The sequence below is a fragment of the Candoia aspera genome, chromosome 5, assembly GCF_035149785.1.
Source record: "Candoia aspera isolate rCanAsp1 chromosome 5, rCanAsp1.hap2, whole genome shotgun sequence".
Taxonomy (NCBI): Eukaryota; Metazoa; Chordata; class Lepidosauria; order Squamata; family Boidae; genus Candoia; species Candoia aspera.
Genome location: NC_086157.1, coordinates 117,399,579 through 117,426,571, shown reverse-complemented (window position 1 = coordinate 117,426,571; position 26,993 = coordinate 117,399,579). Strand labels below are relative to the sequence as shown.

Sequence of the window (26,993 nt, the reverse complement as noted above, 5' to 3'; positions counted from 1 at the left end):
CCCGTCAGAGCTCCGAGCAGGACTCCCACCAGGATATGCTGCTCACCCTAACCTGTGGTCCTGGCAGTTGAGTGACAGTCCTATCTATCTATCTATCTATCTATCTATCTATCTATCTATCTATCTATCATCTCTATATCTCTATCTATCTATCTATCTATCTATCCCCGCCCATCTCCTCCCGTCGGAGGCCTCTGGGCGGTTTACAACAAGCAATTAAAACCATCACAATAATACAAAAAGTAAAATACAGTAAAAATACTATAAATAGAAATAAAAATAAAGAATAAAAAATCCAAGCGATGAAACATCTAAAACAGTCCAAGTGTGGGAGGAGTGGTCTATAACAACCATCCCCATGTAGATCTATTCCCCTCTCCGCCCCAAGTGAGGTGGCAGAACCAGATCTTCAGACTCCGCGGAAAGGCCAGGAGCGATGGGGCCAGTCTCACCTCCGGGGGCAGCATGTTCCACAGGGCGGGAGCTACTGCGGAGAAGGCCCACTTCCTGGACCCCGGCAGATGGAATTCTCTTACAGACGGGGTCCGTAGCATGCCCTCTCTGCACGATCAGGTGGGACGGGTTGATGTAATGGGGAAGAGGCGGTCCCTCAGGTAACCTGGCCCCATGCCATGTAGGGCATTAAAGGTGATAACAAACACCTTGAATTGGACCCGGAAGCAAACTGGTACCCAGTGCAGCTTGCGCAGCAGTGGTGTTACATGTGCCCTTCTGGGGGCACCAAAAACAGCTCACGCAGCTGCATTCTGGACCAGCTGGAGCTTCCGGATACTTTTCAAGGGTAGCCCCATGTAGAGCGCATTGCAATAGTCTATATGAGAGATAACAAGGGTATGAGTGACTGTTCGAAGGGCCTCCCAGTCCAGGAAGGGGCGTAACTGGTGCACAGCACGTAGCTGCACAAAGGCTCTCCTGGCCACGGCTGCCACCTGCTCTTTGAGCAGGAGCCGTGAGTCCAGGAGGACCCCTAAGTTACGCACCGGGTCTGTCTGGGGCAGTGCAACCCCATCCAGAACCAGAGATGTTAATGTCCCAGATACAGAAGAACCATTAACCCACAGCCACTTGGTCTTACCAGGGTTCAGTTGAAGCCTGTTGTTCCCCATCCAGGCTCCCACAGCCCCCGGACACTCAGGGAGGGTAGTCATGGCGTCACTTACTTCAGCCGGGATGGAGATATACAACTGAGTATCATCAGCTTACTGATGATACCTCATCCCGTGGTGACGGATGATCTCACCCAGCGGTTTCATGTAGATGTTAAAAAGGAGAGGGGAGAGTACTGATCCCTGTGGCACCCCACAAAGAAGGAGCCGTGGGGCCGATCTCTCCTTCCCTCTTGCCTGCCTGTAATAGCTGCCAATCTTCAGATGTCACTTCCACTTCCCTGTTGGTCCCTATGCCATTTGCTATCACCTTTCCTCTTACATGCACCCCTCCCACTCTGTCTTAACATTTGTTTTTGTAAGGTAAGAGCCTGGGTGGGGAGCCAGGGTGGGGTGACGCTGCCTCTGGACGGGGGCAGATGCTTGAAATTGCTAGGGTGTGGCTTAATTATCACAGGCAGCTGGAACGCAGACTTGGATGCTTGTGAGTAACACTGCGGGTTAATGAATGAATGCGTGAGGGAAATGGGCTGAGAAGTGTTTCTGCCTGGCTGCAGCTACCTTTCCCAACTTCACTCCCTCACACCGTTGGGCTAGGCTAACAAGGGGGCGATTTCTGGCTCAAGCTGACCATCAAAAATAGGGTATCAATAGAAGGGAATCTCTGTAGATCAGGGTTGAACTGTGGAGTCCTTGGTGCTCTCTACCCTTGTTCCTTTGCTTGCAGACGTTTCATTCCCTGACTAGGTCACATCATCAGTGCAAGGGAGGGAGCAAACCCCACACTCCTTCGCACTGATGATGTTATCTAGTTGGGTAATAACGTCTGCAAGTAAACAACCAAGCGCAGAGAGCACCAAGGACTCCATGAAATAGGGTTTGTCTGGCATAGAGTGTTCTACCAACACAGACGTGTATTGTTAGCCCAGGCATGTGCGCGTCATGCGAAGCAGCAGCCTCAGTGACAAAGTGTTGACGCCTCTATCAATTACAGTGAAGCGGACTTGCATGCATGAGTTTATCAGCAAGGTGAGGGCATCTGACTCTCTTGCTGAGATGGGGTGGAGGAAGGAAGCCAGGGGAAGGAAACTCTCTAGCCGGGGTAGCACTCAATGGGCAAAAGGTGTTAACTGTACGCTGTAAGTCCAAGACTATAGTCACTCCTAAATGAGAGGAAATAAAGTAGTTTTCTCGGACATGATTTCACCCATCGATCTGCAGGACCCAGCATTACCTTGCGAAAGGGCGGCTCCCAGGCCAGGCACATCCATTACGACGTGCTTGGATGAGCCTTGAAGGAGAAAATACAGTATCAAAGTAAATAACCCCTTCCCAGATACACTTTTTTGCTAAACTAAACTGCCAGCTCAGCAGTAAAACAGAGAAAGCCAAGGACTGCTGACGGGCCGGGAAAAGATACCAGGAAGAATCTGTCAACAAGGACAGAGTAAGATGAAGTAACTCTCTAGAAAGAAACTATGTTAATGAAATACTTCTGCTTTGTTCTCCCCAAAGTGCAATTTCCTTTGTAGTGCTATTTCCTCACAGTTCCACCCTCGCTATGGAGGGATGCTTGGCTGCGTCCAATCCCACGCACCATCTCCATACTCTAGAGAGAGAAGCCGCATCCCGGCCCCGGAGGCTTGTCTTGCGAGCTGGTGCATCAGTGGCACTGTCTGTGTGTCTGAGATCCAAATAAGCTCATTCTCCTCTGATAGGTTTTAGATGTTAATCACGGTATGTGACCGGAAACCATCCTTCCTGCTTGCAGTCCCTACTGAGAAGACATGATTGCTCACCAAACAGATGCAGATTCTGGGATGGTTGCCTGTGGTTTGTGCTGGTGGTGGAAATGCTTGCAATCACCTCCGAATTCCGCCTCCCAATGATGGGATTTAGGCTGTCTTTTAGGCAAACTTTTAAAACTAAAGAATGCATTCACCTTTTCATGAAAATGACTGCTGGCCCTAAAAAAAATTACAGGTACACAGCGAGATACCCAGCAGGGCTGCTGGGGCCTTCTCTGTTGTATTTATTTATTTGTTTGTTTATTAAATTTATATCACCACCCATCTCCCCAATGGGGGACTCTCGGCGGTTTACAATAAAATAACACTAAAAACATAACCATCTAAAAATTACCATTAAAATATACATCAAAACAACTGTAAAATCCAAGTGGAGATGGAACACAATCACTAAGAGGTGCTATGGCGCCAGCCACCCCCAGGTGGAGCTATCGCTCTCCCCCTCCCAAGCAGTATGGCTGGTTATATCAGAACTGCCTCCCCGCTTGGTGGATGTGTGAATGGGGCACTGGGCTTTGGCTCTGGGAAGCAGGCTTCCTTCCTGAAGGCTGGGGGCTGGGTGCTGCTCAAGAGAAGCGGGGAGGCAATGGCCCAAAAGAGGCCCATCTCACTTGCATTCGCCAAGGAAGAGTTCAGAAGTTGAGAATAAGGTGGAGCAGAGACTGGAAGGTCCAGAGGGCAGGAGTGAGAGTGGTTGGTTGGTTGGTTGGTTAAGGGTTAGGGTTAGAGTTGGCCCCGCATCTGAAAGCGGGAAGAAGGGGGTGGGGTGGGACTGCCTGCTCAATGCACAGGATTCTGAGCAGAGCAGTTTTTTTCAGGACTTATAGGAGAGAGAAGTTAATAGAGACGCTTGGGGGTTGTACCAATGAACTGGCAGGTTGTCATCGCTAGCATTTGTGACATGCTGTGGAGTGGTTAGAAACCAGGCTTAGGCTGCAGAAGCTGCTGCTGGTGGTGAACACCAGATCTGAGCACAGCAAGGCCACATTCTCCCATGATGCAGTGGTGGATGACACCAACTTGGCATGTATCACTAAGACCTGGCTTTGCTGTGATGGGGGCGTGGCCTATTGGTTTCAGGTCCTGCAGCAGCCATGATGCCAAGGTTGGGGAAGATTATTCAGACGAGTTCGAATCCGCGTGTCGGGGTGAGCTCCCGTTGCTAGTCCCAGCTCCTGCCAACCTAGCAGTTCGAAAACATGCCAATGTGAGTAGATTAATAGGTACCGCTTCGGCGGGCAGCTAACGGCGTTCCGTGTAGTCATTGTTGTTTATTCGTTTAGTCGCTTCCGACTCTTCGTGACTTCATGGACCAGCCCACGCCAGAGCTTCCTCTCAGTCGTCAACATCCCCAGCTCCCCCAGGGACGAGTCCGTCACCTCTAGAATATCATCCATCCATCTTGCCCTTGGTCGACCCCTCTTCCTTTTGCCTTCCACTCTCCCTAGCATCAGCATCTTCTCCAGGGTGTCCTGTCTTCTCATTATGTGGCCAAAGTATTTCAGTTTTGCCTTTAATATCATTCCCTCAAGTGAGCAGTCTGGCTTTATTTCCTGGAGGATGGACTGGCTGGATCTTCTTGCAGTCCAAGGCACTCTCAGAATTTTCCTCCAACACCACAGTTCAAAAGCATCGATCTTCCTTCGCTCAGCCTTCCTTATGGTCCAGCTCTCGCAGCCATATGTTACTACAGGGAACACCATTGCTTTAACTATGCGGGCCTTTGTTGTCAGTGTGATGTCTCTGCTCTTAACTATTTTATCGAGATTTGTCATTGCTCTTCTTCCAAGGATTAAGCGTCTTCTGATTTCCTGACTGCAGTCAGCATCTGCAGTAATCTTTGCACCTAGGAATACAAACTCTTTCACTGCTTCTACATTTTCTCCCTCTATTTGCCAGTTATCAATCAAGCTGGTTGCCATAATCTTGGTTTTTTTGAGGTTTAGCTGCAAACCAGCTTTTGCACTTTCTTCTTTCACCTTCATCATAAGGTTCCTCAGTTCCTCTTCACTTTCAGCCATCAAAGTGGTATCATCTGCATATCTGAGATTGTTAATGTTTCTTCCAGAGATTTTAACTCCAGCCTTGGATTCCTCAAGGCCAGCTTGTCGCATGATGTGTTCTGCATACAAGTTGAATAGGTAGGGTGAGAGTATACAGCCCTGCCGTACTCCTTTCCCAATCTTAAACCAGTCTGTTGTTCCGTGGTCTGTTCTTACTGTTGCTACTTGGTCGTTATACAGATTCTTCAGGAGGCAGACAAGATGACTTGGTATCCCCATACCACTAAGAACTTGCCACAATTTGTTATGGTCCACACAGTCAAAGGCTTTAGAATAGTCAATAAAACAGAAATAGATCTTTTTCTGAAACTCCCTGGCTTTTTCCATTATCCAGCGGATATTGGCAATTTGGTCTCTAGTTCCTCTGCCTTTTCTAAACCCAGCTTGTACATCTGGCAATTCTCGCTCCATGAATTGCTGAAGTCTACCTTGCAGGATCTTGAGCATTACCTTACTGGCATGTGAAATGAGTGCCACTGTTCGATAGTTTGAACATTCTTTAGTGTTTCCCTTTTTTGGTATGGGGATATAAGTTGATTTTTTTCCAGTCTGATGGCCATTCTTGTGTTTTCCAAATTTGCTGGCATATAGCATGCATTACCTTGACAGCATCATCTTGCAAGACCGTGTAGTCATGCCGGCCACATAACCACGGAGGAAGTGTCTATGGACAAACGCCGGCTCTTCGGCTTTGAAACGGAGATGAGCACCGCCCCCTAGAGTCGGACACCACTGGACTTAACGTCAAGGGAAACCTTTACCTTTACTATTCAGACGAGCACAAATGCACTGCAGCAACCCAGAACATGCGAAGAAAGAAACAGGCCACCTATGCAACATCTTCCAGGAAAATGGATATCCACACAACTTTATCAAAAAGTGCCTGACCACTCAACCCACTACAGCACAACTAACACAAGCTATGAAAAGGATAACACTGCCATACATCAGAAGCATCTTGGAAACTACCAACCCCATGGCACCACCAGAGCACACGAACCAACCAGAGCCTTCCAGAACATCTTAAGCAAACCAAAAGACCCAGGAACCCAAGAAGAAAAAACAGGAGTCATCTACACCATACAGCGTAAGAATTGTAAGAGCCACTATATACAGTTGTGGGAAAAAGCAAGCACCCTTCTTTGAGTTCTATGGTTTTACGTATCAGGACATAATAAAAATCATCTGGTTCTTAGCAGGTCTTAAAATTAGGTAAAGACTTCATGTTGTTGAACAACACATGACATATTACACCATATCATTATTTATTTTTACAAAAATAAAGCCAAAATGGAGAAGCCACGTGTGAAAAAGTAAGTACACCCTATGATTCCATAGTTGTAGAACCACCTTTAGCAGCAATAACTTGAAGTAACTGTTTTCTGTATTACTTTATCAGTCTCTCACACTGTTGTGGAGGAATTTTGGCCCACTCTTCTTTACAACATTGCTTCAGTTCATTGAGGTTTGTGGGCATTTGTTTACGCACAGCTCTCTTAGGGTCCCACCATAGCATTTCAATCCAGTTGAGGTCTGGACTTTGACTAGGCCATTGCAACACCTTCTTTTCTTTTTCAGCCATTCTGTTGTAGATTTGCTGGTGTGCTTGGGATCATTGTCCTGTTGCATTATCCAATTTTGGCCAAGCTTTAGTTGTCAGATAGATGGCCTCACATTTGACTCTAGAATACTTTGGTATACAGAGGAGTTCATGGTCGACTCAATCAGTGCAAGGTGCCCAGGTCCTGTGGCTGCAAAACAAGCCCAAGTCATCACCCCTCCACCACCGTGCTTGACAGTTGCTATGGGACGTTTGTGCTGATTTGCTGTGTTTGGTTTTCACCAAACGTGGCGCTGTGCATTATGGCCAAACATCTCCACTTCGGCCTCGTCTGTCCAAAGGACATTGTTCCAGAAGTCTTGAGATTTGTGCAGGTGCAACTTGGCAAACCTAAGCCGTGCTGCCATGTTCTTTTTGGAGAGAAGAGGCTTTCTCCTGGCAACCCTTCCAAACAAACCATGCTTGTTCAGTCTTTTTCTAACTGTCCTGTCATGAACTTTAACATTTAACATGCTAACTGAGGCCTGCAGAATCTGAGATGTAACTCCTGGATTATTTGCAATTTCTCTGAGCATTGCACGGTCTGACCTTGGGGTGAATTTGCTGGGATGTCCACTCCTGGGAAGATTGGCAACTGTCTTGAATGTTTCCCACTTGTGAATAAGTGTCCTCACTGTAGAATGATGGACTTTAAATTGTTTGGAAATGGCCTTATAACCCTTCCCAGATTGATGGGCAGTAATAATTGCTTCTCTAAGATCATTGCTGATGTCTTTACTCTTTGGCATTGTGTTAACAACACCTGAATGCTCGAGACCAGCACACCCCTAAAACTTAGGCTTTCATAGAGGTCACACTTCCTGATGATCAATTAATCAAGGGCATCAATTAACAAGGACCCTGGGCATGAACTGCCCAGGGTCTCCCAAGTGGGGGAGATGGGCAGTAATAAAAATATGAAAAACAAACGAACAAACAAATAAAAATTTGATTAGCAGCACCTGGCTGCTACTTAGCCTCTTAATACCTGTGGAAGCAGAAAGGGTGTACTTCCTTTTTCACACATGGCTTCTCCATTTTGGCTTTATTTTTGTAAAAATAAATAATGACACGGGGTAATATGTCATGTGTTGTTGTTCATCTGAGGTTGTCTTTACCTAATTTTAAGAGCTGCTAAGGACCAGATGATTTTTATTATGTCCTGATACATAAAACCATAGAATTCAAAGAGGGTGTACTTACTTTTTCCCTCGATTGTAGGACAGGCAGAAGACTAACAGAGCGGATCCACAAACACCAACTAGCAGTCAGAAGACACGATGGAAACTCCTCAATCTCACAACACACGGACAGACTCAACCACACTTTCAACTGGAGAACTGTAAGCATCCTAGGCCAAGCCAAATCCAAAAATGCTGGGGAATTCCTGGAAGCTTGGCACTCAGACAAGTCAGCCATCAACAGGCACATAGAGGCAAACAACATTCACTGTACGTACCATTAAAAAAAGACAATAGAAAAGCCAAAAGAACACCCCCTTGCCAGCAATCAGCACCCAGATATGCAAAGATTAACACCAGGATTAACACCAGACAAACAATCAAACAGTACACAATACCCTAATCAAAGGACTATCAACTCAGGCAATCAACCAAGCAGCAAACGACAGCCCAATCAAGGAACTCCCAAGGAGAGAACAACACCCCCACCAACCCAGGCAGGGCAAGCCACGGTCTATAAACTGAGAACAAGGCCCACTCCCTTTTCGCACTGAAGATGTTGCCTAGTCTGGCAATGAAGTGTCTGCAAGAAAACAAGGCTCAGAGAGCACCAAGGACTCCACAATTATTCAGAAGATCTGCCCAGTGACCAAAATCACTGCCCCAGAGAAACTAGGTGCAGAGACAAATTAGGGATGCAGCTGGTGTGCCAATTGTCTAGCTCCCCAGCAGTGTCCCTTCACAAGCTCCTGGACCTCATCTTGGGGCTGATGTTGGAGACCTCAAAGCGTGCCAGTCTTGAGTAACTTCAACTTCCATGGAGAGCACTGAGATCTATCCTTTGCCTTGGTTAGATCATTTTGGCCAAACTGTGGATCTGACACCCTGGACTACTGCATGTTGGAATGGGCCGCCCCAGACACCTAATGGATACAGAAGGTTTCCAAGGGCGCTTTGGGAGGCTTCCAACAATTCAGCAGGCAGTTCTGTGCCATGCCAGGGTGACCATTGGAACACAGAGGCAGCCAGAACACTGGGTGAGTTTGCCTCTGTGCAGCCTTGCTCCAATCATTGAACCCAAGTAGCCCCTTGGTTTTCCTGAGGAGTCGAAATTGAAGAGACACCTAGAACATCAGCAGCAGAAAACCAAAGGTTAACATGGTTGAACCTTGGGAACAATTCATGTTTGAGCCTCCTCAGTGGAACTAAGAGTTGCAAAGCCTTCTTGCTTCTTGGCCTGTTATGCCCACAGCTTCCTGACCAGTGGCCTGCTCCAGAGTTACCCAGATCCTTTGAGAGAAGGATGGGCATGACAAAGCACCTGTGGCCTGCCTGGGCAATTTTTATTTTTCTTGTAAATAAAGTTGCTCCTATTCGACCTAGGGCACAACAGATTCTGGTGAGCAGGGCAGCTTGTTGTGCTCCTGTCTAGATTATCTTTCAGCTTTAGAGACTGGAGAAAGTGGATCGATTCTTGGTAGCAAGAGCTGTGCTATCTGTGGCAGGACCCACTTCCCATCTGCTGGGTTTGGGAGGTGATTTCTGCTTCTTTCAAAGAGGGTGCTATGCCCCCCCCCCACGCACACGGAAAAGGCAATTGCATGTTCTCTACTAAAGCAGCCATTGCTTGGGCCAGCCTTAATTGACAGACTCCACCCCATCTCAACCCTTTTCTTCTTGTGGAGAAGGTGGAAGGGACTGAGTTACCAAGGAGCCTGAAGGACATGGATTATGCAGATCCTTTTCAGCCATACCAGAAAGAGCATTGTCACCTGGTGGGTGTCTTTCATTGGGCCCTGGCAGGGGGAGGCGTGCCCATCTTGCCCCATTAAACTCTTGGCCGGGCTCTATCCCATCAGTCGTGGTATCCTCCAGGACCACATGTGAGGCTCAGAAGGGGAGAGACTTTTCCGTGAGTTCATTACTACTTGAATGGGCATTTCCAGGCATTAGTCAGAGGGGATGAATGTTCAAACCTTTTGTTGCTCCAGTGTGGAGTGGGGTGTCACAGGATTTGGCCCCCTCCCCTCAGCAAGAAAGAATAAAATAGGAAAACTGGTCAAACGCATCCAAAAGGAAATCACATGTAGCAGACAAGGCACGCAGCAACCACCCTATGCCAGCACCTGGGAGAATAGCCAAGTTTTCCAAAAATCATTGCAGGTGCCCTATTCCAGAGGACAAGGGAGATGGCAAAGAAGGAGGCAGGGATGCTCAGTTTGATTGTAGGAGAAACTGGGAATCTTGAGCAGATGTCTAGGGGTGATCAGGAACTGGGAGATGAGAAACAGGCTCGGATTAAATCCCAGCAAGAAAGTCTGTTCGTGCACAGACTTCCTAGGAACATTTTCATTGGGAAACGCTTGAGACAGGATTGTACCAGCCCAAGGAATCGGTCTGGATCCGTGGCTCCGCTGGATCAGCAGTCTTTGCCTTGCTACGGTTGGAGTGTCGCTTACAGCACTACCTGGGCTAGGAAGCCCCCACAGGAGGGGCTCCGTGCCTAATCAAGGTGCTGCTGGATTACCGCAAGGTACTCTACGTAGGGCCATGCTGTTAGCTGGAGAAGCCCAGAGAAAATTATTCCAGTCTTGGGGCTGCTATTCAAACTATGCTGCTTAAGGCATATTTTGAAAGCCTTCTACTTGGAGACTGCAGTTACAGCCAACAATGCAAAATAGTGGCTTTTCTTGGCTCTCTTCTGGCTGGTAAGAATGGTGCTCTGCATCCCCCCCAGAAGCCCATCACCCTTTGGGTTGTTTGCTCGAACAGTCACCCCACCCCCCAGCAGCCAAACTCTCCCACCCAGAAGCAGCTGGGTCAACTGGAAAGCATTTGGTCTGCCAAGTCCACAGGGAGAGGAGACCACAACTTAATTCACATGTCTGTTTTTCAATTCTCTTTCAACAACAAGCCCAGGGAAGGTTTCCAATCGCTCACGGAGGGAGGGGGGAGGAGGGTTGTTCAGCCCCTCGCCATTTCGGCCGGAGGTCAGCTCCGGCCCCCGCTGCAGTGAGCCGATTCCGCTAACCAAGATGCTACGGCCTCTGCGCGGGCGGGCAGGCTGAACTTGCCCCGGCCCAAGTCCTCGCGGGGCCCTGGGCAGCCGGCCCGGCCCGGCCCGGCCCTTCTGCTCACCTGCCTCGACCTCTTCGGCCGGAGATGCTTCGGTCCGAGGACCCCGCCAACGGCCCTCCCGGCCAGCGAGCCCCAGCAGAGGACCCGCCCCGCCCCTCCAGCGCAGACCGACGGGAGCGGGAGGGCCTCGGACGGAGAGGGGGGCCGGGAGGAGGCGAGGTCCGCCGCTGGGACCCCCACGCGGGCCTTTGGGGAGCCCCCCGACCTTGGGAGAGGCTCTCGCCGGCCGAATGACCGCCCCCCCCCGGCCTGCCGGCTCCACCTTGTCGAGTAGGCGGCGGCCGAAAGGACCCGCCGACCCGGCCCGCCCACTCCCCCTCCCCCTCCCCCTCGAGCGGCGCAGGGAAGGGGAGGAGCCGCGCCCGCCCGCTTCCGGGGATCTGCGCCCCCACACCGCGCCTGCGCACAGCCGCCTCGCCGCCGCAGCTCGCCGGATCCATGAGCGCCACCGGGGCGGGAAGCAGCGGCGCCGGCGCGGGAGGGGGCGTCACGGAGCCCGACCCCAGCCCCGCGGCGCCCGCGCCCCTCCCGCCGCCGCCCCCGCCGCCCCTCGCCGCCGCCGCCGCCTCCGCCGGGGACGCGGGCGCCAAGGGCAGCCCGGGCGTGGCGGGGGCCGCCGGAGGGGCGGCTGGTGAGTGGCGGGCCGGGGGGGCCGGGCTGGGGAGGGGGCTCGCGCCGCCCGCCCGCTCTCACGCGTCCCCCCCCGCAGGCGCCGCCGCCGCCGCCTTGGCGCAGCCCGTCGAGGGTCCGCCGCCTCTGCCGGTACCCAACGGAGTCTTCGCGCCGCCCGGGGGCGCCGCCAACGGAGACGCCAAACCCGCCGCCGCCGCGCCCCCGCCCGGGTCGGCCTCGTCCGGCGCGCCGCTCGTGGACTTCCTGCTGCAGCTGGAGGACTACACGCCCACGGTGGGGGCCCGGGCGAGCGGTGGTCGCGGCTGGGTCGCCGCCGGTTGCCCCGCCTGACTGTCTCCTGCGCTTGCAGATCCCGGACGCCGTGACCGGCTACTATCTGAACCGCGCCGGCTTCGAGGCGTCGGACCCGCGCATGTAAGTGTGGCCGGGTTAGGGTCCCCCGGGCCCCTGGTCACCGGGCAGGGCCGGGCCGAGTCAACCCGCCTCCTGCCTCCGCAGCATCCGGCTGGTCTCGTTGGCGGCCCAGAAGTTCATCTCCGACGTGGCCAACGACGCCCTACAGCACTGCAAGATGAAGGGCACCGCGTCGGGCAGCTCCCGCAACAAGAGCAAGGTGTGTGCGTGTGGGGGGGCGCTGGGGGGGGTGATGACCCCTTGGCTGCCCTGCCTCTCCTTCCTGCAGGACAAGAAGCACACGCTGACTATGGAGGACCTGGCCCCTGCGCTGGCCGAGTATGGCATCAATGTGAAGAAGCCCCACTACTTCACCTGAAGGCCTCCCCCACCACCACCACGCCCTCCCCGCTCCCTATTAAAGTCTCTCTTGGCACCCTCTTTTGCTTTGGCTGCTGGCAGGATCCCCTTGCGCCCCGCACGTTTCTGAAGTTGGTGCTCGGCTGCTATGGTCTTCCTGGCTAGCAGGGCTGGGGATTGTGGGCAGAGGCTGCTGCAGATGGTGGGCACCCATCTGCAGTCCTGAGCACCCACCGTGCAGGGGGCAATATCCAGCCAGCCTCACCAGTGCCTCCATCCAGCGTCAAGCCTCCCTGCCTCCCCCATCTGTGGGGGCCCACCTCCAAGCCTCCTCTGGGGGCCCAAAGCAGGGGCTTCTCCCTTCTCAGGAGTTCTGGGCTAGAGCAAACTGCAAGGAAGCTGGCCTGGCCCACACTGCATCCTGTCCTCCTGTCCCTCTTCCCCAGTTGCTGGAGGCAGCCAGGACAGGGTTGATCCCCCACCCCCTAGGATTTTGCTCTGGAACAGAGAAGTCAGGATGGTGCTTCCACTTGGCTCCCTGTTCCTAGAGAAAAGATGCCCCTTCCAGGCCCCCATATGTCTTTGGTGGCAAAAGGGCAACAGCCAGGATGCTGGCTGAGCACTCTGCTTCAGGGAGGCAAAGGGGCACCAGGGTGGAAATTCAGTGTTGCTGCCACCCCTAAAAATTGCACTCCCTGCTCTCTGGTATAAGGGTCCCGCCAGTCCTTCACGGGCTGCTGAGCTGGACACTGCCACCAGCAGTCCCGATTCCCTGCCCTGCGAAAGCAGCACAAGACGGTCCTTCGGTGACAGCTGTTTATTTGGGCCACGGGGGGCTTTGGCCCGGGCCTGTGTAGAAAAGATAAAAACTGTGTGGTGCAGCCAGGGGGAGCGCAGGGAGGTCCTGGCACGGGAGGCAGCTGTTAGATGCGGCGTGTGGAGGCGGGAAGGAAAGTGCAAGGCCACCTGCAGAGGGGCAGGTCCGTCCGTACCGCACGCAGGGTCGTGGCTTCTGGCCAAAAGGCACTTGGGGCCAGCTGGCAGTTGCCAGACAAGCCCCTTATTTCTCCTGCATCTTCTCAAGAATAGGGACAATCATGTCAAATTTGGGGCGCTTGGCGGGGTCCTCGTTCATGCAGATCTTCATCAGCTTGCAAATATGAGGGGAGATGCCAGGGGGAATGGTGGGCCGCAGCCCCTCCAGGGCAACCTGCAAAGACACACCAGAGCCTCGCTGGCATCTGCTGGAGAGCTGGAGCAGAACTCCTTCACCCGCTCACCACCGCTCACCTTCATGCCGATCTCCATGTTGGAGAGATCAGCAAATGGCACTTCCCGGGTCACCAGCTCCCACAGAAGCACCGCAAAGCTCCACATGTCTGCTGAGCGCCGGTTAATCTCCTCCGCCTTCTTCTGCAGAGCTACAAAGGGGAGGGGAAAGAGGAGCTGCCTGGGGGGAGCTGGCTGAGTCCAGAATGACCCTGCAGCAGCTCCAGCCCAGTGGAGGGAAGAGGGGGGCTCCTCTGGTGCTGTGCTTGTTGGGGCAGAGAAGTACCTGCCCCATGCCCCTTCCCCACTCACCTTCTGGGGCCACCCAGGCTGGGGCATACATCCTGCCCGGGCACTGGAAGGAAAACTTCACATCTGCCATGCCGATCCTGGCCGTCATGTCCTCATCTATCTGTTCCAGACAAGAGAAGGGTGACAGCTCCGCCCTGGGCCTGCTCCGCCCAGTTCTCCAAACCGCCCCCCGCTCACCATGATGCCACGGCTGTTGAGATAGTGGCGCGGGAGGAGCGGCTCCAGAGTGTGCAGGAAAGCCATTCCCCGGGACACGTCCAGGGCGAATTTCACTGCCTGGGTTTGGTCCACCACGAAGTCTAGAGGGTGGGGGCAAGGGTGCCGCCAGGGGAGATAGTCAGCTTGGGCAAATGGAGGTAATAAAACAGGAGGTTGGGAGGCACCCTCGAGACCATCCTGCCCACCCCCTTGCTCACGAAGGGATCCAAATTCAAGCTGCATCTAACAAATCCAGCAAAGGAGAACCTGCCACCTCCCTGGACCATTGGCTCCCCTGTCATGCTGCTCTTAACCTCTGCAAGCTTCTTCTAACATTTCATTGGAATCTGCCTCCCTGTCTCTAAAGCCAGGAGTCTGGGTTCTGTGCTGGGGGAGGGGAGAAAGCAAGTCTGCCTGAGCTTCTCCTCTGCAGAGAGACAACACCTCAGGTGCACATGCAGGCTTGTGGCACCTGCGCCCCATGGGAAGGGAGCCTGGGCTTGGGGTTGGCCTGGCAGCACAGGGGGAACCAGCTGTTTCTGCTCCCAAGAGGTGGCAGCCCTCTGTGCTTAGCTTTGAGGGGAGCTGGCCATCAAAGCCAATCTAAGATCTCTGGCAAGCCCTAACCCCGCTTGGGGCAAGGATCCAACTCAGAGGCTTCAAACATCCAGGAAGGCAGCCCACCTTGCTGGGTTCCCACTTCCGCTGCTAGGAGGTGAAATGCCAGGAGGCTGCTCTCTCGCACAATGTTCGAATCCAGCCATCCGCTTAATTGGGGAAAGATTCAGGGCCTATTCTTAGGCACCATGGTGAGTTAAGCTCACTAGCAGGGGGTGCAGAGGGGCCTTCTCCTGATGCTGTTCCCCTGCATCTCGGGGTCTCTAGGGGTGCTTGGGTCCTTCCACTCAGAGAAATGGCAACTGGGTGAGCAGCTTGACTGAGGGGTGCAAAGTCATGCCCAGCACAGAAGAGAACTGGAGCAGGCAAGAGGAAACAAGCCCTTCGCGATCTATTATCCTGGGGCATGGCTGGCAAGATGTAGTGCCAACTTATGCCTTGGGAAGGTTTCAGAAGTGCCCAGGCTTTGAGACCCCACACCTGTCTTCTGTGAATGGGTCCAAGCCCCTCGGGATCCTTCCCAGTTAGAGGCACCGCCCCATCAGGGCAGTTGCGTGCTGGGCTTCCCTTTTTTGTGGTTTGTTCTAAATTTTCTTCTGGGCTTCCCTTTTTTGTGGTTTGTTCTAAATTTTCTTCTAGGCTCCTAAACATTCTAGCCTTTTGTTGTTGTTGTTTCACTGTTCGCGGAGAAGTTAAACAACAACCGAGCCGGCTGACTATCACCTTCCACACCACTCCTGCGCTCTGCTCTCTTCTCTAAAGGATTGTGCTCAGCGCTTGCAGTGTTGGCAGTTTCACTTTCACTCTTTTTCTGGAGATGGTAGAAGTGGTTCAAGTAGGCAAGCAGGGCCAGTTTGCACCAAGACGAGGAATTAGGGCTGCTGGTTCAATGGGGGGATGCCCAACTGAGGGTTGCAGAGGAGGAAGGAAAAAGGCCAGAGGGAGGCCAGGCCCAGATCTGCCCTCCAGGAAGAACAGGCAGGGATGTTCCAGCCCCAGGGAGGAGCTGCCCACAGACCCTCTGAAGACCAGCTCCTGGTCGAGCAGCCCATGGCAGACCTGCTACAAGGGAAGCGCTGGGCTCCCCACCCCCAGGTGGGGTAGGGGGTTGCTTCAGGTTGGCCTAGGATGAGCCATTTTAATTTGGGGAAGGCTCACATGGCGTACTTTCACCCAGTCAGTTCACAGCTTCCATGAAACATGCCTTAGTTTTAACTTTAGAGGTGTTTCTGTTACAGAGACTGCCCGATGCAGACTGTCCAGCTGTTCCATGCAGCCGGTGAGAGAGTTGGGGCCTCTGCTAAGTCCCCCCTTGCTGGGCCTTGAGCAGCCCCCCAGCCCCAGCCAGCGGCAAGACTCACTAGTGCCTTCATGCAGCACATTGTAAAGAGAGCCGTAGGGCATCCAGTGGGTGATGATGATGGGGTGTGGCGCAGGTGGCGACTGGCAGGCACCCAGGACTGGCAGCACATTGGGGTGGGAGAAGATCCTGGGGGGGGGAAATGGCTCAGGTCAAGTTTGCCACACCAAGATGCAGGTCCCTGGGTACTGCTCTCAGGAGAGGCAGGGGCGGAGCTCAGCAGCACAGCGCCTGCTCGGCCAGGGGTCCCCAATTCCTTCCCTCCAAGGAAGGCCTTGAAGGCCCTTCCAATCCAGCCTGCTGCTGCCGGAGGAAGGAGGACACACCCTGGCCTCACCTGGAAGCAGCAGCGCCTTGCCTCACCTGAGCTTGGGGTACTCCTCATTGAAATCTCGGCTCTTCCGGGTGGTCCAGTCCCGAATCTTGAGGACCTTGATGACAATGTCGTTCCCTTGCCAGCGCCCCTTCCACAGCTGCAGGGGAGCAGAACGGTCAAGGCATGTGGCCGAGGCTGCAGGGCCAGGGACACTTTTGGGGCCAGCCTGCCCGCTCCCCATCTGGACCCTGTGGAGAGCAGGGAAGGAGCAGGGAGCGCTACCTCTCCAGACTGGTTCTCGTTGAGCTTGTGGCCCAGGCTCAGCTGCCGGAAGTCAATCCCAGCCAGCTTGTTTAGAGTCCCGTTGCCTACGAGACAAGAGAGGCGTGAGGAAAGGATCAGACCCCCACCTTAGCCCCCCCACCTCCCTCTGGGAAGGCAATTCCTTACGTGGCCGAGTCCGCGTGGTGCCTTTCCAAAAAGTGTCTTTGTAGGGGACGCGGGTCAGGCTTTGGCCTGATTTTTCTGCACGCTCTGGAAAAACGGAGACAGCAGTCAAGGAACTGGAGAGGGGGGCTGGGCTGGGCTGGGGGCCAGCATCCCAGGAAATGAGTCTCTGCTTCCATGCCCCTCCCCCCCAACTCTGGGGGAGCAAACGCACAGATAGGCTGAAACGTCTCAGTCTTCTGGGGCCCTGGGTGTTGCTGCCTGAGGTCAAACAAAGCCAAACGCAGGTTGCATCCCAGCCGTGATGCCTGGGGACCTGGTCCGCGTGAGGGACCCCATGGAAAACAGCTGCTCTTGGCGACCCCTGGGTTAACATTGGGGGCAGGTCCTCTGAGGGGCTAACCCAGACCCCACCAACAGGCAGCAGCAGGGTGGTTAGAAGAAGGGCGCACCTCTCAGCGTGTCCCGCAGAGGCTCCTTGGCCTTGTCCAGGGGGGTCTCTCCATATTTGTTGCAGATGCTGACCAGTGCCCCGCTGGTGACCAGGTCCTGGCGGCAGTGGGGGGAGAAAGTGAGGAGCAGGGAGACGACTATGCAGCCCTCACAGCCCCCTTCCCTGCCCCAGGGAACAGCTGCTAGACCTTGAGCTACGGCCAGGCTTTGCTCAGCCTGCTGGTCGCTGCCCCCCCCCCAAAGGGCACACTCACCTCAGCCACCTGCTCTTGAGCCCAGAAGCAGGCATAATGGAGAGGGGTGTTGCCATGCTCGTTGGCGGCATTGATATCTGCCTTGAACTGGATCAGCTGCACAGAGTAGAGAGGAGAGAATAAGGGGATTGGGACCGTTAGCTCTCGCTCACTCCCCACCCCCACAGGAGGCAGCAGCAAGGGGGCCTGGAAAATCCCCACCTTCTGGACAATGTCCCGGTGCCCGTGGCTGGCAGCCAGGTGTAACGGAGTGTCGTCTCCCCGGTTCATGACGTTGATGCGTGCTCCTCGCATAACCAGCATGTCCACCACACTGGAGCGCCCTTCCCGGCAGGCCCAGTGCAGGGGGCTGAAGCCATGGTCGTCCCTGCGGAGGAAGAGGGCGCTAGCAGCCCTGCGGGAGGGAGCCTCCGGGGCCACCGGGGCCCTCCGAGGAGCAGGATGGGGCGCCCCTCCCTTCGCGGCCGAGGGCGGGAAGCGCCAGCCTCGGACAGGCCTTAAAAGGAGATCTGAGACGGGAAGGGGGGAGGCGCTACCGGCCGGCTCCGGCCCCCCGCCTCTCTTCCCTCGTGGGGCGGGGGGCTCGTGGGGAGCAGGGGGCCGGCCTCCGGGCCAGCGCCCGTCGAGAAGGGGACCCGCAGAGCCGCTCGCCGGCGGGGCGACGCTCCCCAGTAGCCGGCCAGATGTGCTTCTGCCGCTCCCGCGGCTGCTCCTCCGCCGTCGCCACCGCCCGGCTCCGCGCCCGCTCTCCCCACCAGGCCCGCCCGCGGCTCAGCAGCAGCGCTCCCGGAAAAGCCGCTCGGGCGGGCGGGAAGCGAAGCCCGCACCTCGCTCGCCCCCGAGCAGCGCGGCCAGCCAGGCAGCCGCCCGCCCGCTCACCCCTGGTTGAGGTCGTTCTCGGTGTTGTCCAGCCAGAGGCGCACGGCCACCGCGTTGCCTTCGCGGCACTGCGTGAAGATGTCGTCCATCGCCCCCTCTCCCTCCTCCGCGATCCTCCGGGCGTGGCCGCCTGCTCCGCTCCCGCCTCGCCTCGCCTCGCCCCGCCCCGCCCCGCCGGACGCCCCGTCCCCACCTCCCCCGCAGCAGCAGCAGCGGCGGACCGGGCGCAGGACGCGGCGGCGGCCTCCGGTCGGAAGGGGGCGCGCGCGGCCCCCGCCGGGGCGCGGGACGTTGCACGGGTTCCGGTGCGGTTCGTGGCGTGCCGGCGGGCTGTGCGCGGAGGATGCCGCCGCGGAGGGCTCTCACCGCTCGTTCCTCCGCGGGCCGCCAGGCCCCCCACCTCGGCCGGGCGCCGCCCCTCTCTCAGCAGCGCCTCCTGGCCGCCCTGCGCCGGCGGCCGGGTCCGGGTGCTCCGCGGGGGGCTTCGCATGGCCTTCTGGGCTCGGAGCCGTCGCCGGGCTCGGAGAAAGGCCGTGGCGGCGGGAGGGGCGGGCGGCGCGGACCGGAGGCGTCCGGTGGCACGCCGAGTCAGCGGGGGGACCGCCGGTGCGCCCCGGTTCCCGGCGAGAAGTGCGGCGGCCGGAGAGGCCCAGGTACGGGAGGCTCCGTCGGGCTTGGAGGGTCGCAGCCCGTAGCTGGGGGCAGGGGGGCTTCTGGTTGCTTTTCAGGCAGGCTCCGAGGGGAGCCGTTCGCCTCCACGATGCACGCCCATGCCTTTCCCACACCCCAGGAAGGCGCCGGGGCCCCGCCGGCCTCCCTTGCCCAACCCGCACAGCCACACTGACTCTCTGGGCCGAATGGATCTGCCGCCTAAAGCCGCCCTGCACGCGACCATCGAGAGACCCTCCTCTGGGACTCAGCGCCCATCCCGGTCGTGTCCTGCTGCAAGGGGCCCAGGCGGTGCGGCCAGGCCTGGCGCTGAAGAGAGAACTGCGACTGCGGGCTCCACTCTGGGAGAAGGGCTCTGAGCAGTGCGAATCTGGCAGTAACCAGGGAGTGGGGCTGGGAGGACAGGAGGGGGCCTTACTTGGAGTTCTGCTCTTTTGCCTGAGCCGTGTCTGGATGCACGAAGGTTTGTTCCCACCCCAGGTGGTGCTTGCTTGGTGTTACTGAAAACAAACAGTAACAGAGCTGTCAGCTTTGTGACTGGACAGGGGTGGCTTGCCTGCAGGTTAGCCTCTCAGTCCGTGCGCTCTGATATTAAGGGCTTCTGTCCAGGTGAAACAGCGGCAGAAGAGGGCAGTCTGGTTCCCAGCACAAGATACAGCAGCACCAGCGGAGCAGCCGAGGAGCTGAGGCAGCGGCTCACCAGGAAGCAGTGGAAAAATCGCCAAAAGAACAAGCGGCAGCAGAAGAACAAGTTCAAGGCTGTTGTGGGTCTGGGCAGCCGGGAGCCCTCTGACAGCAGGCCTCTTGTGCCCTCTGTGGCAGAGGACCCTCCTGATGACCAGCGAGGCCTGGTTCCGGACACAGAGGCACCTGGCAGGCAGACACCATCCCTGCGGCAGTGTCCAGCCAGGCAGGAGACTTCCTGCAGCAAGTCTCTTGCGTTCTCCACAGTGGAGGACCCTCCTGATGACCAGGAAGGCCTCATCCTGGTAACAGAGGCACCTGGCAGGCGGACAACATCCCTGCGGCAGCGCCTGGAGAGCCGCCTGGATGCCGCTCGCTTCCGTTACATCAACCAGCAGCTGTACACACGGTCCAGCCGAGAGGCAGCCCAGCTTTTCCAGGAGGACCCTGAGGCCTTAGCTGTCTACCACCGAGGTTTCGCCCTGCAGGCAGCCTGCTGGCCCGAGCAACCCGTGGAGCGCTTTGTGCGCTACCTTCGCCACAGGTCAGAGTGAACTCAGGCCCTGGGGGTGTTCCCTGGGCTTGTGTGAGAGGCCTGCCCACGGATCTGAGGCTGGAGCAAAGCTGAGCTGCTTTGAGGGTGTGGCTTTGTGGCTGTTGTGGTCTTTGCAGTCTGGGCCCTGAGTTGATGTGGGTTTTGAAACCACAAGCCCGAAGACTCTTTCCTGGGACGTTGTGGGCTTTCCTCTAATTCTCCTTTGGGGCTAAGCAAGCTTCCTTTCTGGTTGAATTTCTGGGCCACAATCTCTTCCCCTAGGTGGCTGCTCTGCCTTGCCCATTCTGACTGAGCATAAAAAATTAACTGCCTTTTGGCAAATGGTAAGAAAAAGTGTGGTGCCCTCCAGCTCCACTGTGTCTCTTGACACACCTGCTGCTGTGGAAATGCCTCTTCATGCTAGAGAAATGCCTCTTCATGCTAGGGAAGATGCAGAGAAGAGAACATGAGCCTGTGGGGAAACCAGGATTATTTGGGCACAGGAAAATAATTTCTAGAGGTGATTGTGGTCTCTGAGGGCTGCCTCCTGTTTCTGCTTGCAGGCTTTGTTCTGGGTGAAGGGGCTGGGGGCATTTGTGCCTCACGCACTCTTCTAGCGCAGACCCCATGCCCAGGCCACATGTAGTGGCAGGGGCAGGCTGTCCTGCCAGTGCTGACGTTGCTGTGTCTCCTCCCCATAGACCAGCATCCCTGGTTGTGGCAGACTTCGGCTGTGGGGATTGCACACTGGCCCGCAGCATACCCAACCAGGTGCACTGCTTTGACCTGGTAGCCCTGGACCCGCGTGTCACTGTCTGCGACATGGCCCAGGTATGCTGGCTGGGCTGGGCCTGGCTCCTTCTGTACCCTCCCACCCACTGGCCTGCCTGCTGGGTCAGACAGCTGTGCTCCTTGCCCACAGGTGCCCCTGGAAGGCGCCTCCGTGGACGTAGCCGTCTTCTGCCTGGCGCTGATGGGGACCAACCTGCGCGAGATCCTGCAAGAGGCACACCGCGTCCTGCGAACCAGGTAACGCGGGGCGGGCGCTCAGGCCGGGCGGGCGAGCACTGCCGCTCTTTCTCCGCGCTGTAGGGGCGGGGCGGGCGCTCAGGGCCGGGCGGGCGAGCGAGCACTGCCGCTCTTTCTCCGCGCCGCAGGGGGACGCTGCTGGTGGCCGAGGTGGCGAGCCGCTTTGCGGACGTGCGGGCCTTCCTGGGGGCGCTGGCCCGGCTGGGCTTCCGGCTGGTCTCCAAGGTAGGCGGCGGGCGGTGGGGGGTCAGGCTGGACCGCGGCGGCCCCCTCCAACCGCCTGTTCCTCCGCAGGACCTCTCGGGCAGCCACTTCTACGTCTTCGAGCTGCGCAAGGCCGAGAAGGCGGCGGCCTCGGCGGAGGAGGAGCCGCGCGGACTGGCGCTGCGGCCCTGTCTCTACAAGCGCCGGTGACGCGCTCCTTCCGTCCCTCCCGACCAATAAAGGCTCGTCTTGCTCGCGAGTGGCGGCTCCTGTCTGGCTCTCTGGGAAATGGGGGCGGGGGCGGGGAGACGGGCGGCTGCCGCGCAGGCGCGGAGTGGCGGGCGGGCCGAGCGCGGCGGCGGCGGCGGCGGCAATGTCGGGTTCCGGGGGCGGCAAGCTAGACGTCAACCGGGCCGGCGCGGCGGAGCTGGAGCGGGCGCTGGTCGGCATCGGCCGCCGCCGGGCGCGGGGCATCGTGCGCAAGAGGGAGGTGAGCGGCGGGCGCTTGGGCGGCGGCGGCGCTGCTGCGGCTCTTCCGGGTCAGGGGGTCCGCCGGGCCGCTTGTCTGACTCTGTCCTGGCCCGCGCAGGAGCTGAGGGGCTTCGCCCGTCTGGAGGACTTGCTGCGCGTCAAGGGCATCACCGCCCGGACCCTGGAGCTGAACCGCCAACGTGTGACCTGCTCGCGCCGCCCGGAGACCCCCGACGGCCACCCCCGGCAGCGTCGCGGCCCCGCGGCCGCCCAGGCCTCTCCGCGCACCGGGAGGGAGGCTGGCGGGGCGCGGAGCCTCTCCCGCGCGTCCCCCTCCCCTTCCCCTTCGCAGGATGGCGGCGGCGGAGCGGGAGGGGCGCGCGGGAAGCTCGCCCCGCCCCGCAGCCCTCGAAGGACGGAGCACAGCTCGGAGCGCGACGGCGGGTCCGGGTCCCCGCGGGGCAGCCCCGAGTCGGGCGACGAGGAGGAGGAGAGCAGCGATGGCGACGAGGCGGGCGGGGACGGGTACTTCTACTACACTGTGGATGAGCGCTGGATCGACTACGTCGAGCGGACAGAGGGTGGCAGGCTCCTCCACCACCCCCGGCCCAAGGTAGGGAAGGCGGGTGCCCGGGGTGCGGGGAGCCATCTTCTCTGCCCAGAGCCTTTGACCCTGCTGCCCGGAGAACACCGCCGGGTAGGATTCTAGCTGTCAAGATTGCAGAGGAGAAGGCCAGCCTGGCGTCTGGGACTTCCGCAGGTTTGCAGAGGGCTGCAGGAGCTTGGATTTGACCGCAGGGCTTGAGGGTGTCCCAGGGAAGCCTTAATTCAACCCAGCTGCTCTGTACCCCCCACCCCACCCCACAGGGAGGTTTCCTAGCTGGCACCAGCTTCTGATGCTGTCTGTCTCTCTCTGCTGCAGATGAAGCGCAAGTCAGAGAACGGGCAGGAGGGCAGAGCCCCATCTCCTGGGAAAAAGCTCTGCAAAGGTTTTGAGCGGAGTAGGTAAGGCGCCCGGTAGGGGGGGTGGACAGGAGGAAAGGCGTTTGCTGAGGAAGGCTGGTGACTCTGTTCTCTTCCTCAGGATGCTGGGTTCCTGCATCGCTCGGCCTGCTGCCACTTTTGGGGACCTTCGGAATGCCAAGGCCGGTCAGGCACGCTGCCGGCATGTCCCCCCTGTGACCCCACCCCCCGAGCTGCAGGACTGGTTACGGACTTTCCAGGTGGGCGGCAGGCGGACTGAGGACTTGCAGCAAGGAGGCCCAGCTGGGGGTCTCCGGGCAAGAAGCTGAGGGTTTGGAAGGGTGGACTTTGCAGGTTGTGGCTCCAGCAGTTTGGGATCTGCTTTCTGTTCTTTGGGATGTTTGTGGGTGGGTGTGTATTTACGGGATTTACCGTAGTTGATGTTTCATCGTTGCAAGGAACACAAGGCATTCTTAGCTGCAGCAAAAACGCCAGGTGAGTTGAAACACAATTTGCTATAGATCGTAGGTGTGGATGTGTTAAAGGAAAGCGTTTGTTCTTTGTCCATTGTTTTACTCCTCCCTGGTTTCCTGTTAGCGCTGGAGTGGCCCAGAGAAGCTGCTGGCCCTGGACGAACTCATTGACCGCTGTGAGCCTCCCCAGATTAAGCATATGATGCAAGTGATTGAGCCCCAGTTCCAGCGGGATTTCATCTCGCTTTTGCCAAAGGAGGTGGGTGACTGATTTGTGAGCAGGCACCAAAGAGTTAAGAGGTGGTGGTAGAGGCAACGTGGTTGGGAGAGGATTGTTTTGCACAGCACAAGCATTTTTACAAAGAGGTAAGAGCAAACACTGTTACTGGAGAGTTTTAAGCAGCGTAGTGATAAAAAAAAAAGCAGTAAAAGCTGAATGACCGCAAAGAAGGTCAAAGCTAACAGACTTGTATTAGAAGCAAGTGGGCGGAGATGGTTGCAGTGGAGAAGGTAAGGTTGAGGCAGGAGATTTGGGTCTGTTCGCAGGTCAGGCCATGGGGCATGCAGCAGGTTGTAATAAGCTCAGAGAGTATGGATGAGTCTTTTCAGTGTTTTCACAGAGCTGTCTGGAAAGGTGGCTAGAGGAGAAATGCGGTGGTGCCACCTGTCCTAGAGGCTATCCCCTTTTGGCCCCTGCCCTTGAGCAGTTGTGGTTATTGACAAGGCATGCAGCTGGGAAACGGTCCTATCCGCCAGGCAAAGTCTTGTCCAGAAGCCACATGGTGGGCTCTGGATTGCAGATGGTCTACAGGTGGATCAGTGGGCTGTCAAAGGGAGCTGCATATGGGAAAGTTGAGCTGGAGTTGTTTGAATGACCAATAAGGCTATAGGTCTCCCTTCTCTTCCAGCTGGCACTGTATGTCCTCTCCTTTCTGGAGCCTTGTGACCTGCTCCGAGCCGCACAAACATGTCGCTACTGGCGCATTCTGGCCGAAGACAACCTGCTGTGGCGGGAGAAGTGCCGCGATGGAGGTGAGGCCCAGCTTCTGCCTTGCTCTGTTGTTGTTGCTGCCCCTGCCCTGACGACGCCCCCCCTTGTCCACGCAGGCATTGAAGAGCCTCTGAGCCTGCACAAGCGCCAGCTGCTTAGCCCAGGCTTCATGTACAGCCCTTGGAAACTGGCCTTTCTGCGGCAGCATTGCATAGATATGAACTGGCGCAACGGAGATGCCCGCCCCCCCAAGGTATGGTGTGGTCTTGCCCTCAGTTGAACTCTGCGATGGCTGGTCCCCTCTCAGATTAATTCCATCTGGTTGCCCGGTGTTTGTCTCGCTTGCCCTTGAATCTATGCCAGGCGGGGTGAGGATTGTAAGCAGGGCAGGGTGGCCAGCGACTGCAAGGTGGGAGCATGCCATGCCTGTCTCTGCAGCACCCAGCAGGAGCAGCTAAAGCTTTTGGAACGTGCACTCTGAGTTTGTCTTGATGCCCACTCACACGCTCACGAAGAGGAGCTGCCAGGAAGGAGGATTCAGAAGCTGGGGAATCAAAAGGGAGACGCGCTTGTTGTTATACACAGATGTCATCATTCATCCACATTCAAAGGTGGAAACCCCATGGGTGGCTCTGTGAGCACCAGCCACCAGTCCTGGGGCTCGCTCCAAGTTAGAAAGCTTAAAGTGAGCTCTTCTGGATGAAGCCTTCCCCATTGTCGGGGCTTCAGGAGTAAGTTCAGCTCGCTTGTTCTTTCTGTGCCTGGACCAGGTCCTCAAGGGTCATGACGACCACGTCATCACGTGTCTCCAGTTCTGTGGGAACCGCATTGTCAGCGGGTCAGATGACAACACCCTTAAGGTTTGGTCAGCCATCACTGGTGAGGTGAGTCCCAGGTCAGCTTCTCTTCCATGACGGCAGCGCCCTGCCTGACCCCTCCGAACATCTTTTTTCTGTTCCTATAGTGTGTCCAGACTCTGGTAGGACACACTGGTGGCGTCTGGTCCTCCCAGATGAGGGACAATATCATCATCAGTGGCTCTACAGACCGGACCTTGAAAGTGTGGAATGCGGACACTGGCGAATGTGTGCATACTCTCTATGGTCACACCTCGACCGTGCGTTGTATGCATCTCCACGGCACCAGGTATAGGAATCTGTGGCGTGAGAGGTGGTGTTCTGAAAGCACGCTGTGATTTTCTGCGGTGTCAGAGCTGGGGCTGAGGCCACTTCCCTTCCCTTGGCAGGGTTGTGAGTGGCTCTCGTGACGCCACCCTCCGTCTTTGGGATATAGAGACAGGGCAGTGTCTGCATGTGCTAATGGGACACGTGGCTGCTGTGCGCTGCGTCCAGTACGATGGGCATAAGGTGGTGAGCGGTGCCTATGACTACACAGTGAAGGTCTGGGATCCTGAGACAGAAAGCTGCACCCACACTTTGCAAGGCCACACCAACCGCGTCTACTCCCTGCAGGTGAGCCTGCCCTTGGAGATCTGGTCCAGCCCTCCCGGCCTGGTGCAGGATCCCAACAGAGCTGCAAATCTGCCACTTTCTGTCTCTTACCATTGTGCAGTTTGACGGCACTCACATTGTGAGTGGCTCCCTGGACACCTCAATCCGCGTATGGGATGCCGAGAGCGGCAACTGCTTGCACACGCTGATGGGGCACCAGTCCCTCACGAGTGGCATGGAGTTGCGGGACAATATCCTGGTTTCTGGCAATGCTGACTCCACCGTGAAAATTTGGGATATCAAGACAGGACAGTGTTTGCAAACTCTCCAAGGTGAGTGTGTGAGGGTGGGTGGGGAGGAGATTGGCAGAGCAGGGGTCCTTGGTAACCTGAACTGGGACAGCGGTCTCTGCCATGATTGGCCCCAAGGGGTGGAACACCGGCTAACACACAGCAGCTAAAGCAGCTGAAGGCACACCCAAGAGCTGGGCTTGGTTATGGCCCTGCTGCCATGCTGATTCTGGGAAACTTTCAGTGCTCAGGAACCTCCTACCCGAGGAGGAGGAAGCAGGAAACGTCCCTGCTTTGACTTTTGGCTGCTGCTGCTCTTCCAAAGGGAGGGCTGAGCGGGGTGGCTGAGCCCCACGCTTTGAGAGAGCACCGACTGCTGGGTGTGGGGCAGTGGGGGTCACGGGACTGGCCTTGGGGGGGTTGACAGATGGGCGGCCTCTTCTCCCCACCCTACTTTCTCTCTGCAGGGCCCAGTAAGCACCAGAGTGCAGTCACTTGCCTCCAGTTCAGTTCCAAGTTTGTAGTGACCAGCTCAGATGATGGTACAGTCAAGCTGTGGGATCTGAAGACGGGGGAGTTTGTGCGCAACTTGGTTGCTCTGGAAAGTGGGGGCAGCGGAGGGGTTGTCTGGCGCATCCGGGCCTCCAACACCAAACTTGTGTGTGCCGTAGGCAGCCGCAACGGGACTGAAGAAACCAAGCTGCTGGTGCTGGACTTTGATGTGGACCTGAACTGAGGGGCCGGTCTGTCTGGGGAGCCTGCGGGCCAGGTGGCCCCACTGGGGGAGGGGTGTGTCTGAGGGCATCATTTATTTATAACAGAGG

The 26,993-nt window shown here is 56.8% G+C and overlaps 4 protein-coding genes across 5 annotated transcripts; 3 read left to right on the top strand and 1 right to left on the bottom strand.

The window, feature by feature from the left end:
* The first annotated feature begins 11,308 nt into the window (after positions 1–11,308).
* TAF10 (TATA-box binding protein associated factor 10) lies at positions 11,309–12,327 on the top strand. The gene is made up of 5 exons (XM_063306091.1): positions 11,309–11,548; positions 11,627–11,823; positions 11,900–11,964; positions 12,049–12,163; positions 12,233–12,327. Exons 1-5 carry the CDS (start codon positions 11,356–11,358, stop codon positions 12,320–12,322), a joined length of 660 nt encoding a protein of 219 aa, XP_063162161.1. The 5' UTR covers positions 11,309–11,355; the 3' UTR covers positions 12,323–12,327.
* Positions 12,328–13,105: 778 nt separating this feature from the next.
* ILK (integrin linked kinase) lies at positions 13,106–18,568 on the bottom strand. The gene is made up of 12 exons (XM_063306090.1): positions 18,410–18,568; positions 17,732–17,897; positions 17,531–17,626; positions 17,276–17,372; positions 16,827–16,910; positions 16,659–16,744; positions 16,424–16,533; positions 16,062–16,189; positions 14,062–14,183; positions 13,885–13,984; positions 13,594–13,724; positions 13,106–13,513 (listed from the first exon to the last, which is right to left on the bottom strand). Exons 1-12 carry the CDS (start codon positions 18,496–18,498, stop codon positions 13,364–13,366), a joined length of 1,359 nt encoding a protein of 452 aa, XP_063162160.1. The 5' UTR covers positions 18,499–18,568; the 3' UTR covers positions 13,106–13,363.
* Positions 18,569–18,722: 154 nt separating this feature from the next.
* RRP8 (ribosomal RNA processing 8) lies at positions 18,723–21,789 on the top strand. Of its 2 annotated transcripts, XM_063306088.1 has the most exons (7): positions 18,723–19,062; positions 19,200–19,541; positions 19,688–20,306; positions 20,999–21,128; positions 21,220–21,326; positions 21,455–21,551; positions 21,621–21,789. In XM_063306088.1, the coding sequence occupies exons 1-7, from the start codon at positions 18,753–18,755 to the stop codon at positions 21,738–21,740; spliced, it is 1,725 nt and encodes a 574-aa protein (XP_063162158.1). In that variant the 5' UTR covers positions 18,723–18,752; the 3' UTR covers positions 21,741–21,789. The 2 variants fall into 2 exon arrangements, with proteins under 2 accessions (XP_063162158.1, XP_063162159.1); XM_063306089.1 differs by lacking the exon at positions 19,200–19,541.
* A 71-nt stretch (positions 21,790–21,860) lies between these two features.
* LOC134499382 (F-box/WD repeat-containing protein 7-like) lies at positions 21,861–26,905 on the top strand. Its single transcript, XM_063306087.1, has 12 exons — positions 21,861–22,020; positions 22,120–22,614; positions 22,924–23,006; positions 23,086–23,224; positions 23,562–23,696; positions 24,346–24,469; positions 24,545–24,681; positions 25,199–25,312; positions 25,393–25,574; positions 25,675–25,900; positions 26,001–26,211; positions 26,637–26,905. Exons 1-12 carry the CDS (start codon positions 21,904–21,906, stop codon positions 26,903–26,905), a joined length of 2,232 nt encoding a protein of 743 aa, XP_063162157.1. The 5' UTR covers positions 21,861–21,903.
* Positions 26,906–26,993: the final 88 nt, after the last annotated feature.